This window comes from Seriola lalandi, unplaced genomic scaffold (genome assembly GCF_002814215.2).
Source record: "Seriola lalandi dorsalis isolate HSWRI2012SDOR001 ecotype SW California unplaced genomic scaffold, Sedor1 jcf7180002054982, whole genome shotgun sequence".
NCBI classification, from domain to species: domain Eukaryota; kingdom Metazoa; phylum Chordata; class Actinopteri; order Carangiformes; family Carangidae; genus Seriola; species Seriola lalandi.
This window is the reverse complement of record NW_019525531.1, coordinates 1,175,511-1,190,248: the sequence shown is the minus strand read 5'-3', so window position 1 is coordinate 1,190,248 and position 14,738 is coordinate 1,175,511. Positions and strand designations below refer to the sequence as shown.

General features: G+C 40.3%; 1 protein-coding gene across 2 annotated transcripts in view; it reads right to left on the bottom strand.

The window, feature by feature from the left end:
• The window catches only part of efr3a (EFR3 homolog A (S. cerevisiae)), a 125,397-nt gene that overhangs the window by 61,580 nt on the left and 49,079 nt on the right, over positions 1-14,738 (bottom strand). For both annotated transcript variants that reach the window (XM_087171237.1, XM_023396663.2), the window contains 2 exons: positions 8,593-8,714; positions 2,870-3,019 (listed from right to left, as the gene is read on the bottom strand). In XM_087171237.1, the coding sequence (XP_087027363.1) occupies positions 2,870-3,019; positions 8,593-8,714 (272 nt within the window). The remainder of the gene's footprint in view (positions 1-2,869; positions 3,020-8,592; positions 8,715-14,738) is intronic.

Here is a 14,738-nt window from a genome sequence, read left to right as displayed (position 1 = left end):
ATGTGTTGAGTGAAGCGATATAACAGACTCTTCATTGCCGCCCACACAGATACACTGCTGCAGTGCTGTGTTACAGTGCAGCCAAACTAACTACGGGCTGAGAGGACTCATCACCTAAAGCTATTTTAAGAAAGAAGACGGTCAACAATTTTCCTACTTAATCAAAAACTATTCTGAAGAAGCTGTGTACGTGCGGAATAATCATGATTAAAGGGGACTTTCATCTCAATAAGCATAAAATGAAGCAAATATGATTGAAAATCTTTCTGACATGAAAAAAAAAACTGCTTCCCAAAGTGTCTCAATATCATTTAAATGTTCTCATAATGAGACACTTTGTTCTCACTTGAGTTAACCTTCCAACGCCTCCTGGACTCGCTTCTGCCCCTAAACTTTCATACGTTCACACCAAGTGACAGTGAGTAGGAGGAGAAACAAAGCGGAGACTGTATGAGCAATAAATCTTCTCCTGTCCCCAGAACTCTGCTCAGATGTGATAAGATAAATGTTTGGGAAGAAATAAAAGCTTTTTAAAATGAGCTAGAATCAGATGATACTCAAGGACAGAGCAGCAGAGCGGACTTTGTTTCTTCTCATTGTTTCATATTTCATACAGTATAACTGCCAGATATTTTTGCGCATTTTTTTTCCTTTGTTTTTCACTTAACAAATCTCAATGTTGGATGTGTCTGATGAACAAGTATGTTCTGTATTTAAACTTACTGTTTTCCCCAAGAACATGCTGCATATCAGGAAATTTAGATATTATACCCATATATATATATATATATATAGAATATATATTGTCACTAAGAGGTTTAAAGGACCCAGTGACACTGATACTGAATCTGGATTTGGAGGTTTAAATTCAGCCTGAGGAGCACAGAAGACGACACAAGAGGGATCTGAGGTCTGTTACTGTACAGAGGCAGAGAGTCTCGGTGGATTAACCTCCCAACACACAACAGACATATACACAAGGAAGAAAAAATGGAACATCCTACTGCTCTGCTTTAGATTTGTTTTCACATTGTGTCCATAACAAGCAGTATTAAAAACTTGAGTAATCTTGCTTACTTATTCTTAGATCATACTGGTTTTAATCCTAGCTTTACTCATCTTAGATGTTGCTTTTTCAAGTTTATTCATAGAGGTCATTATACATAAAGGCAATTCAAAGTTCTTTAGATTAAGCAATAAAACATTCAGCATTAAACAGAGGACAGAAATGATTTTTAAAGGAAATTAAAAAGATAAAAATACTAACATTTAAAGAAACAACTCATTGGGCCTGATGCCAGAGCAGTTTCCTTTTCTCATCCTTAACCTCTCTCACTTTTGTCTGTGAGGTTCGTCCACATGATTGAGCATTAGAGGACATGACGCAGTTAGAAATTTAATAGTGCAGCTACCAATGAAGAGTTATCAGATCAGTGCTGGAAGTGAAATGAAGAGAGAATGGTTAAACTGCTAAATAACATCCTTCTAAAGCAAAGTGGTGCATGATGAGAGTCAGTGAAGGGGACGTGTCAGTCACTGAGATATAAGATGACAGTCGACAGCAGGTGATGTTACACAGAGGATGAGTCTGGACAGAGAGCTGACCCTGGGACAGCTGTCAGAGTCAAAGAACTGTACATGTTCCTGGCCAATAATATTCTTTAAAAAAATGATTGGCAGTCATGACGTTAATGACAATGTGGTGAACAGAATATTATTGCTGCATTAAGTTTGTCCAAGTTATATATTTTATTTTTGGTGAGATTCGGTGCCATATTGGAAATCCAAATTCACTCAGATGAAGACATTATGATTTCAAACGACAGGTCTGGACCACTTGCGATTTTCATATGTACCCAAGAGAAAAATTTTAATAATTCAAAATTCTAACAAATTCTCTTTAACCACTGGCAGGAGTCACTTAAGAACAAATCTGTTTGTAATTAGTCCCAGTTATTTGGCGACTTCATCAAATGAATACAACAGGTTTTAAGATATAAATTGCATTTATGTAAGTTAAAGATAGATATTTAAAAAGTATTGTTTTGGCATCAGTAATGAAACTTGTACCAGTGTCAAAAAATTACCAAGATAATCCCCTGCCTTACTTCTATGTGGTGACTTTATTTATTTATATTCTTTGTTGCAGGAGCAAGGAAATATGCTTTAGATGCTTATACTGTAATGATAATTATATGTATATGGATTTACATAACAAGAAAATAAACTACTTTATCTGAGACAAACAGTCAAATGACGCAGCAGAGCAGACGTCATTTGACTGTTTGAAACATAGATGGGTGAGGAGGTTAAATAAAGTTACTGAAGCATCTGAACTCGTGATCCTGAAATCACTGATTCATCAAGAGCCTATTCTACAGGAAAGTAAAAGTCAAACAATCATCATTTGAAGATCCTGTTTGATTATAAACTCTTTGATAAAAACAGGTGGGTTCTGGGATACCAGAGCTACTGTGTGTTGCCCTGGTAGCAGTGACCCTCATTCTCCAAGGTGGAGGGAAAGTTTGATGTTGCGAGATAAGTGGTTTACTTTTCTGATTGCCTCGAGAGAAAAGCACCGGCGCTGCATGCATAATTGATTGAAGGGGAAATATTGTGTGTTGAGGTTTGGTGTATTAACAAGGTCACCTCCACACTACAACAGTCCTCACCCCAGGAAATCAAATATTTGCCGCAGAGCATTCCTTCATGTCACTTCCAAAATCGATGTGGAGAATAATAAATCACAGTGAAAACAAATCACACAAAGTCTTTGGTTCCAGCTGTCCCAAGCTGAACTCTGTGTGGTAGTGTGTGTGTGTGTGTGTGTGTGTGTGTGTGTGTGTGTGTGTACACGTGTGTGTAGTACCTGTCCAGGTCTTCACTGTCCTGCATGTTGAACAGCATGGATGGGATCAGTTTGTCCATGTGCTGAGGCTCCCAGATGATGGCCTGCAGCTCGTCGTTCACCGTTTTCCTCACCACACCCTGCAGGCCTTTAATCCCCGCCACACGGATCCTGACCAGGACACACAGACCGTTAGACACCCAGGAAAATATCCTCCCTCCAAACAAACTCTACAAGTGGTTAGCAATGGAAGTACAAAAACACTAACACACACTTCATCTTCGTTGTAGACAGTGAAGGTCTGAAGATTTGATTATGAAAGTTGCGTCTCTCCTTTTTTTGAATTTTTTTTTAAATGTACAAGCAGACCTCTGGTTCTGGGACCTTGAGTTGTATGCACAACATAATAATAAAATTTTCTTTCATTCATTCATTCATTCATTCATTCATAAAACAAGTAGAAAACACAAGGTGGAGTGTCCTAACAGGAAAAACAGCAGCAGCAGGTTATTTGTTTGAACATGTTTATGCTCTCCCTCTGTGCTGATGAAAGTGTATCTGTCCTCTAAGGTGTGATGACAACACTGGTAATTTGTCTCTGAAAAGAATTCGGGAGGTGTTTGTTTGGACTGACGTGCATCCACAGTGTCCGACACCTGTATTCATGTTGGTTCTTTTTAACCACGACCACAATCTTTCTCTAACTTTAACCAAAGTTTTTGTTGTTTAAACTAAACCTAAACGGACTTCAGTCACAGAGGTGGCTCACATCAGAAAACACAGAGCTTTATCGAGGACACTGATAACATATCTATTTTAAACTGTAGGTCTAAAGATGCTAGCATACTGTAGCCAGAAAAGCAAGAACTACTTGACTTAGCACACTACAGTAAATGCTAGCATGTTAATGTAATGTAACGTCTGGCATTTTCCCTATTCACGTGTACAGTGACCATGGAAATATGCTACTGGTTCATGTTGCTACAGCCTATGCTAACATTAGTATTCTACACACTTTAATATAGCATTAACATAATTTGATGTTTCTAATGTTAGCATATTACTGTGTACAGTGACCATAGTAAAATGTTAACAAAGTCACTTTACACAATGTTGTTAATTTAATTTAGCATTTAGAATCTTAGCATGTAAACAAAACAAAACAAAAACAAAAACAAAAAACAAAAATGTAATGCAAAGTTTAGCATTTTCTCTATTAACATTTGTGCAGTGAGCATAGCAACATGGCACTGTTCATGTTTATATGCTAACATTAGTATGCTACATGGCTGTTAACATAGCATTAACATAGAGTCAAATTTGGCATATTACTGCACAGTGAGGGTTATAAAATGTTCATGTTTAGCATGTTACCACAGTCACTATACAGAATGTTATCATATTAATGTAATTTAGCATTTTAGCATGTTAACGTGTTCATATGTTGGGTCTGAGCTGTGCCTCATGAGCTGGACACCAAATGTCTCAATTTATTACCATTAATCTGGAACTCTGATTAACAATTAGCTAACTAACTATAACCAAATTACCATATAAACAGTAAGTTAAAGTTGAAGGGTTGGAATTCTACAAAGTAGAGGATGGCAATAGCATCATATTACTGCTTGGCGAGTGTATATGGTCATGTTAGCATGCTGCCACACAATTCCATATAGAGATAATCATGTTGCTTATGCTCAGTTAGGATGTTCCAGTGACAATGTTAGCATGCTATGTTAGCATTAATCTCAAAGTTCAACTGAAGTGGATATTCAGTTGCTGTGTCAAAGAAAAGACATTAGCATTCATCCTCTGGTATAGATATCCATGGTCCCCAAATTTCAAGCCCATCTAAAAGCTGCTATGTGGCTTGTGTGTTAATAAGAATAACAGGAAACTTGGTTTGACATTACAGTGAATAACCTGAAAATATTGAGTAATAGTAATCCAGCTTTTCCCAAGTCCCTGTTTATCTGTTTTATGACTCGCTGTGGTTTGAGAGTTTTTCATATTGTAAAGCAGCAGGCTCGACTAACTCCCTCAACTTCAACTTCCAACTCTCATCTGATGTGCGAGGGAAAACAACTCAACGTAATAACACTTTGTTTTAATATTATTTCCAGCACTAACACATACTGAGACCACACACACACACACACACACACACACACACACACACACACACACACACACACACAACCATGCACTCTCCAGTCTCTCCAAGACTCTCTCTGCCAGACAGAAACACCTCAACAGAGTCTGCAGAGCAGGACTGGTCTCTGGACCAATCAGAACCCGGGGTGTCTGACTTCACTGTTTTTCTGTTTCTGTGTTTCCGACAGAGACAATCGTATGAGCAACGATATGAAAAATAGGGCGGGTGACCTCGCCTTAGGCCTAATCCAATAACCGCCAGAGAAATTCTATTTGGGAATTCATCTCCACCAACAGCGAGACGGCAGCGAAACGAATAATGAAATACAGGAGAGAAAAAAAGCAAAGTGAGAAGTCATACTGTTTACAGCGTGGCGGCGGCGAGGTATCAAGCCAACTCGAAAATAATCCCAGCATCCCCTGGCTCTCACCATACCACCCACCCCCAACATGCCTGCACACGTGCGAACACACACACACACACACACACACACACACACACACACACAAAAACTAAATAATAGTGTATTTCTATGCACAAATATGCTCAAAGACCAAAGCACTCACACGGGTCTCAGCTGCTGCAGTGACATTCTGGCAAATAACTGCAGTAATACCAGAGGAGAGGAGCTATTTTCACAATGAAAGAGAGAGAGAGGAGTCTTCAGGTATTGTTTTAATACACTGCTGCTCTGAGCTGGAGTCAGAGGGTGGGTGTCGCGGTGGGAGCAGGCGTCTTGTAAAGCGCTGCGCAGTGTCACAGCCTCGCCTGAGACTCACCGCCGCCACCGAGCTATTTTTACCTTCTTAATACTCCGGCTGGCAGAGAGAGAGAGAGGGGGGAGAGAGAGAGAGAGAGAGAGAGAGAGGGAGAGAGAGAGATTCTGCGTTTTCATAAACAATGAAAGATTATGTTTGCCTGACATCTGTCTCCACAAACAAACTCATTTTTCTCTTTTTAGAAACAAAACTGTTGAACTGCTGATACAACATTGCTGCACTTGCATGGTGAATAATAAAGCCTGCAGAAGAATTTATTTAGGTTTTTGTTTTTTTTTCATTTATTTATTTCACTGACGAGCTTTTCAAAATTCATCTGCTGAGTTGCTCTATTTTGGTGACTCTTGCTGAAATAAATGAGAAGGACAAAAACATTTGTCAGATTAACGTTAAGTTTCAGTTTGACTCATGACTATGAAGAGGAAGAAGAAGAAGAAGAAAAAGAAGAGAGGTGTTTACAGCAAGTTGTGACAACTGAGTGAACTCTGGCTGCTGTTCCTATCTGTTCACAGCATGTTATCCAAACAACGTATTTATTTACATCCCTGCTTCAATTCACAACAGAAGTTATCTTAAGGCACTTTTCATATAGAGCAGCTCTGGACCTTCTCTTTATAATATCATTTACAAAGACGCAACAATTACCACCGAGAATAAACACTTGGTGACGGTGGCGAGAAGAAATTTCATTTTAAGAGGCAGAAATCTCAAGCACAACCGGACTCGGGGTGGGCGGGGCCATCCGTCTCGAGCAGTTAGAAGACATGTCGGCTTCACCGACACTCTAGTTTTTGGATATCAACCAGTCCTAGTAAGTAGGTGAGCTAGTATAGCAGGTGATCATCTGATCGCTCATGTTATTCATATTTCAGTAATGCTGCTGCAATCCCTGGTATCAAGCACAAGCGATTATCTTTTTGAGTACAATGTTTATTATTACTGCTCTTGTAAAATGGTGTCTAATAGTATATTAATTAATTCGAGTATAATTTGGTGTAATAGTGTCTAAGTATCGTTTAATTTGGATCTAATATGTAATTATAGGTTGTTTCTAATTGCAGCATAATTTAGGTGTAGCCTCTAAAAAGGAACTATGTCTACTTTCTAGTAAAGAACATATTATTTATAGTTTTGTGTAATTTGATACAAATTACGCCTTGTTACGTCTTGTTAGTGCACATTAAAATAAAGTGCAACCAGACTAATTGGGAAAACGCCAAAACTATGACAAATAAGACGTGGTCTCAGACTTTTGGACCCTACTGTTTATAATATCAACATATACTGACAAGCTTTGGGAAGGATATATATTCATGTAAAATATGGCAGCAATATAAGTATACATACATAAACATTTATGTCAATATATAAACTTGTTCCAATTTCTAATATGTTTCATTTATATTTTTACATACATTTATTTTATATGTACATATATTCTATATATGGAAGTTCAATATATGTACATTTATTACATTTGCATATGGGGAAATTAGACTCTCCCTGAATCTGCGTGTGGATCATCTCAGAAAATCAGGTCCAGGTAAAAAACAGCTGGACCCCAAAGTGCAACATTCTTACTTAGACTGCATTTCTATTAGCTTTATGTTTATTAAGTTGCAGGTGCAAATGCCCTCATTATCCCAAAGGGGCAAATTGAAGTTTCAAATTGTATTCGTTCAGAACTGCGAGTGAAGCTATTTTGAATAGGGAGAGCACATTAAACCCATAACAAAGGCAGCGAGGGAGACATCACGGGCAGGTGAGCCCATTCCTCTGTGAATCACCTCACGTTCTCACATCATTCAAGGCCAGCTATTCTCTAACACTTCATTCCATCATCACGTCTTCCACATTCTCATATTTCAATCCCCGTGAGCGCGGTGAGACACTCCTACGGTGGTGTTAGTGAGCCATGTGGTCACAGTGGGAGGGGAAGGCCATGAAATACGGATCAGGAGGAGATAATATATAATTCCATATTCACTGGATTCAAGTGGGATGAGACCCACCTCCCCACCCCCCATAGGAGGAGCTGTTGGTATGATCCATCGCTGCATTAAAAGATGAGGTTGTTTCTTAATGTGTCAATAAAAATGTCTTCATAATAATGAAAAGTGATGCAACGGTGGACAGCTACACTGTCAATTCTTACGTAAAAGTGAAAATCAATGCAAGTAACGTGTGGGCAGGTTTTCATTTTATCCAAAAGACACAGCTTTAACTGAAGCGGCTGGTTTCTCCAGCTCAATTTCCCCACATGAAGAGAACTAGTCAGAGGAGCTATCTACAGCATCAATGATCGATCGGCTGATTTCACATGGTCGTGAACAACTCTAACAACTGCTCCAGGAGCTGAAGTTTTTTCTTTTAAAACGAAGATAATGAAATGAATGATGCAGCATGTCCCTGGATCTAATCAGTAATCAATATGTCATCTTGTTTTGAACTGTGGGGATTTTTGAGATGCTGAATTGCAGGTGCGAGAGGCAGCATCTGATTAGCTCTCTGTCTGACATCGGACAATGTGTTTCCATCAGGCAGGAAAAGCAAGGAAAGTGGTTTCATACCAATGAGTTCATAATAAACAGGGAGTCAGTGTATGGAGGCAAGGACTGGGGAAGTATGGTGTTAATGTAACTCAATTCGCTTTTTCCGGAGTCTTCCTCAGCAGGAAAAAGGCCAGTAAGTGGAGCTTGAATTACGGTTTTTCGTCAGACTCCCGGTTCCAAGGTGAAGAATAACCTTTTACTCTGAAATTCGGCTCTAACTGGATGTAGGAAACGCTTGGAGCATGTCTGTCTTCTTACCTTGTTCTGGTCTCAACATCTTCATGAGTTGAGTGGCACATGGCGCTGAACTGAGACACAAAGAAGTCGTAGCGGCGATGATAGGACGGCGTGTCCTCCTCGATGTTGGCAAACTTCACAAACTAGGGAGAGGAGGAGGAAACATTTATTAACCTTCTTTCGTCTCAGGACCTCAGAGCAGAGATGAGACATGAGATCATTGGTTGAGGTTTCTTTTGATTGAAGTGTTCAAATAAACTTTCCAGTCATTGTTTGTTGCACCCAACATATCACATATCACATTTTAACAACAACAGCTGCAGCATCTGCCCACCGTCTGTAGCTGGGGCGAGATGTTTAAGCTTAGAAAGAAAAATTCTGAACGGCAGAATAGAAAGTGCTTTGTCAAGAAAAACAATTGGTCAAAACCAGGAAGTGCAAACCCAAGAAACCAATGAAAAACTCACTCTACAGAGAAAAACACAAAGCTTACAGAGCATGTGAAAAGATTGTGGTGAGAAAAAATATATAACTACATATTTGTGTTTTAGAGGAAAATAAAAACTAAACACAAAAAGAATAGAAACTGTTGTGACACTGATGTTTAGTATGTGTATTGTCACAATAAGCGACAAGCTACCAGCTCCAGCAGGCTGACTGCACAGGACACAGCCTCACAGCCACCTGAGCAAACCCAGTTCAATACCCGCCCACGAGCTGCAGCACAGCGCACGAAAAACTAGTGAGCAAGCGAGAGGAGACGTGGTTAAAATATTCAGCTTCAGTCATTGGAAGAAGAAACACTGACAATTCTGTCAATAGTGTTTAAATAGCATCTAGTTTAAAACCAGTTCTAATGGACATATTACACATGACAAGTAGATTAGATCAAGTGATACGGAGAAAAACAGTTGATCTGAAGACAAACATCTTTCCAGGGTTGAACAAACTTGCTGTCTTCTGCTTAGAGCTCGTTGAAAGGCAGCTACTGTTTTACAAAGCTGACGTTGAATAACGTCGTCATCAACTAATAATTCTGACCTACTGATGGTATTTAAGTATTAAGCAAATTATTCAACTTGACAACTATTGAAGAGAAATGAGTTTGGCATTCAGGTCGGCAAACAGTCAAATGAAAAACTGTCCTCTGTCCACCTAACAGTCCACACTGATTCTCAGCTACTTCAGAGCAGAGATACTGACTGCTAATTGTGTGACCTCTCAACAATAGAGAGACAAAAACACTTTTTTTTTTTTTTTACTCTGTGGCACCAGTAACACAATGACCCGCACGACGTATATTGCATAGCCTTGAACTGGAAGCGATGGTGGTAATGATAATAACCATTAGAGAACTACCCTCTTTTGTCCAGCCTAGTAATTTCCTCCCTCCAAACAAGCGTGGAGTGTCCTCTGGAGAGGCCTCCTCTCCCGGCTGCGCTCCAGTTGCTGTTCTCGCTACCCTATCATTGTCCACTGCAACAAATTGCCTGGGTACAGTTTGGCACCGGTGACAAAAACCCTGCCGTTCTACCTGATCATTTCCTCTCATTTTGTACCTAACCTCTCCTGGGGGTAATGGCTCAGATGGAAGGAGGCGCGCTAGCAGCTGGAGCACAGGAGAGTGGTTTCCCCTCAGCAGCCATGTTACTGCAGAGGAGGAGGGAATCCAGGCGTTAGGCATACATGAGGGAGGGAGGGGGGGGGGGGGGGTGTTAGCGCTAATTACTGGCTTGTGTTTATGAGGTGCTGAGGGGAAACTCTGGTCATGACTTGTGTGTGGGTGTTGTGCGGGGGCCCCCAGATGGATTTACTTTGGCTTTATTCAGTCATAAAAGTCTGAAAACTTTATACATATATATATATATACACAGTGCTGTGTAAAAGTATTTGCACCCACCCGGATAATTTTTACCTGCAACTTCTTATTTCATTAATATCTTAATGCTGGGGTTCTTGATTAGCAACTGATGATTACTTCTTCTGATAACAGACCTGCATGCACCATTTGTGAAAATCCTCTGCGGAGGCCACGTGTGTTTCAAAAGGTGTTTTTCAGTCTTTGTCTCAGGAATGTCTAAGAGGTCAGGTACAATCCAACTGCAACCAATCAGCTTTTTGCACCAACTCGCAAATTACAAACATAACTGTAGATCACAGTGTCCTTTCAGCTGCTGCTTTCACTTCACCTCCAGTTGTTTAAGGCTTCGTTCTCACACCTGATAACTATCATAACCCTCATTCATCTGAAAGGGTCTGCTGCTGCTGCTGCTGCTGCGCTGGCTTTGGGGAAAAAAAAACAAAAAAACGCAGTGTCCTCTGTTGAACCTGCCAGCCAAGGTGACAAATCAAGTACTTGCAGGTGCATATGGCTGGTAGACGATTCCTCTTTCGCTTGAACAGCTTGTTTCTTCTGTTTCTGTGCAGTGTTTTCAGTCTGATAAACCCACCATCTACCACATTACTCACACTGGACTTCCTATTCCATCATCTTACTTCCTAGACTAGGCGATCCTAGACTCTGGGGGTGGTGGGCCCCTGGCAAAGAAGCCCAGAACAATTCACAGATGTTCCCTGAATTCCACACATGCAGGCAATGGGTAGACGCCTATAGCACACATCATCAGGCGCCCCATTTGAGTGGGGTTTGGGTGCAACAGCAGTGCGCTGCATAGCATCTTTACAGGAGGTTTAAGGGGGGTTTATAGTTGTCATTGCAAAATGTGCCAATAACAGGATTGGGGCCATCGGGGGCCCATCCTCCCAATGGGTGCCCCAATCACTTTGCCTGGTTGCCCTCTTGTACCTGAAGCAGCACGTACCCACCAACGCAGCTCCTTGCACCATTTTAATGCAGGGCTGTTTTCCTCCTGAACGCCCATTAACTGTGTCTGATGAAGGACTGTGAACGCCTTTTCATTTCTGATAATTATCATTTTAATAGCAGAATATTAGCATAATGTATGCCTGACTTTTATAATGGGAAAATCAACATATTCATATATATATATATATATATATATATATTCATTTCAAAGATCCTCCACAGATCCACAGTAAAACAGGCAGAATGAGGACAACAGACTGGGCTATATATATATATATATATATATATATATATATGCATATGTCAAGGTATCAAGCTAAATCACATTAATTTAAAGTGATGAAAGAAAATAGAAATAAAATAAAATAAAAAAGTTGCCTTTTTGGGAGGGGCGTGCTCACAGCTAGCTGCTGCTACTACAGAGGTGCCAGGCTTGTACTATCCACCAAATGAATGTGCCACAATGCACTGTAAAATAACATTAAAGATTTGTGTATCCTGATCATTTTCAGCATTTAACTTGTTAAAAAGACACTTAAGACGATTTGAACCATTTCCAATTCGCTTTAATTTGAGCAGAAGAGTGAAGCCTTTCACATCGAGAGGGTTTAAAAAGAAAAGTGCCTAATTCTGGCTGCAACTGAGGTTTCATCATGTAAATAAGACTAATCAAAAAGCGACAGGCTTCATGCCTCACCGACGCCTCACGGCAAAGCAGTTAGGATTTCCAACAATGAGGAAACGAGAGGGTGATACAAACACTGGCACAATTTGTTTTGCTTCCCCTCAGGCAATTTTAAAAGAGCTGAATTAAAAAAAATAAATAAAAGGTGTCATTAAAAAGTCCTGTGAAATGGGCTGGTTTTACTTATCTGTGCACACTGAAGTAGTAAAGAGTGAAATCCATTTACACAGTCATCGCCAGCGTGCCACTTTGGTTAAATTAGTCATTGGCCAACACCTTTTAGAGCAGATGCACTGTGAACCTTTTAACTTTAACCACCAATTAGGTTTGTATCCAATCAAGATGATGTATTTAAATTGATGCAACAAGTGAAAATCCATCTTAAATTTTCTGAATCAAACATTCATTTCCTGGTACATTAAAAGGTGGCTGTAAATGGTTTCCAGTGACGGCTCTTACATGAGCGCTCAGACTAAAATAAAGCTATACGGAACAGAGCGAGTATACAGAATAAGCTGCAGGAGCACTTCAAGGTCCTATATAGTCTGAAGGTAGATGTCCATGTGTCTTTTAAATCAGGTCTAGGTTCTATATTAATATTAAATACTGACCTGTTGTTACAAGAGCTCCAGAGTGAAGCATGAAAGATGTAAAACTACACTGAGATGGTTTTAGGTTCTTAAAACCACAAATATATCTTCTTATGGATCAACACTTCAAAATAAAACACTGGAAATGTGTAAAACATGTGACCTTAAAGAAGTTTCTTTACTTTTGGACATGTTGATAATCTTGTGAAAACTTGAAGGATCCACCGCAACCGACACAAAGCCTGTTTGAAAATCACCCACAACCTATTTACAGCCGACCCTGAGACCTACAGGACGCTAGAGTTTGGATTAGACTTTGACTTCTGTAATGTGTGTAGGCCACTGAGGTGGACTTCTCAAAGCTTTCACACAGCTTCAGTCATGACCTTAGCTTCTGACCAAAAGTCTAATCAGTTTGTCCTTGAGTCCAAGTGAAGGCTTGCTCCGGCTGACCGCGGCACGGAGGCGTGAAAACAAAACATGGCGTGTGACTGGCTGCATCCTGTGCTTTGGGCTTCTTGTTTCATTTCTAGTCCTGCTACATCTCCATCCATCTCCAACTAGCATGGATGTCATTCTATACGACGCTGCTTTCATCAAACATCAACAAGAGAAGGAAAAAAATCCATCAATGTGAAAAACTCAAACAGGTTTTTCTGGTTCACCATGGACCCTGCTGGAGTGTCACTGTGAGGGGGAGGAGGCTGACCGTAGCCTGCAGGGATTATCCACTGACATCAGTTTTGATTGAAGTCATGAGTGAAGAATATTGAAAAGGATAACACGTATACGTAGCAGAGCACAAGTGTTAACCGAGGCCCTGCCTATACTTCCACCCATCACTGCTTAATTTCCTGTATCTCCACCATACGTGCCACGTCTGCACTTCCCTCTCATCAGTGGGCGACGGTTTGTCAAGTCCACAGGAAGTTAACAGCATTTTGGAGGCAACTATCAGAAACCCTGGCATCTGCACTTTATCACAGCAGCGTGCGGACGCCTGCTGCTGCAGACAGAGTCGTAACAGGCTGCTGCCTCCCGAGTCCTGACTCAGGTAACGATAATGAAGACCTGCCGGGTCTGTTAACGGGTAGACTGGGAGGTTTTGTTTACCCTCAGTTCTTGTTTGTGCCGAACGATCATCAAAAACCTCCTCTGCAGCTGCGATTGGACTGAAGTTCAAGGTATTTACTGCAGTTTCATCTACAGTCATTAAAGCTGGACCAATCAGGTTCTTTTCAGGATCAAATAACTGTTTCATAGTGAGTCAGCTCTCCACAGCTTTTCACTTGAAGCTGGGCAGTAAATAAACATCCTTTATATCATTTCATATTATCATTTTACACAATTGAAATGTCAAAATGACTCATTCAAAGTCATTTAAATCTCCTTGTGCAGAGAGAGACCATTAGATGCAATTGAATGTATCCGAAAAAGCAAGTAAGTGGACCTTGAGTAAAGCTTATCTTCTGATAACTGCCCCCAAAGCTTTCTCTTTTATTGTCTTTAGAAAGGACCTATGACAACATCTTGTTTTGCCACATTAAATGTTTCAGTAGATGTTATTCCTTAAATGTGATGAAACCAAAACCAGCGTCACAAAACAACCTTGATTTAAGGTCTTCTTACTGGCTTTCTGCAGAAAGCTCTAACTGAAAGCTTCTACCTGCCGAAAGCTTACTTTACTTTACTTATTCTTATTTGATCAAACTGCTATTTCTACTTGTGGCTGAACCACATTGGTTTGGACCAATCAGCTTCTTGTGAGGGAGGAGCTACGGAGAAGCTTTGGTTCCTGTAAGGGTAAATTCTCCTCACAAAGACGACAACAATCTTCTACCTATATGCTGCGGATTGTTGTTGATTCCTCTTCGCCACCCTCCTACTACGTCATATGACAGACAGATGGTTCATCCAATCACCTGCCTAGAATTTTTATTTTTTTTTTAGAAGGCACCTGTCGTTTTCTGACGAAGCCTTCCCAGATGGTTCTGAGGTAACAAACCATCTGGCACGTCAGGTCACAAGAATAACCTTTAACATGCAAAACTATATCCAAAGTTAT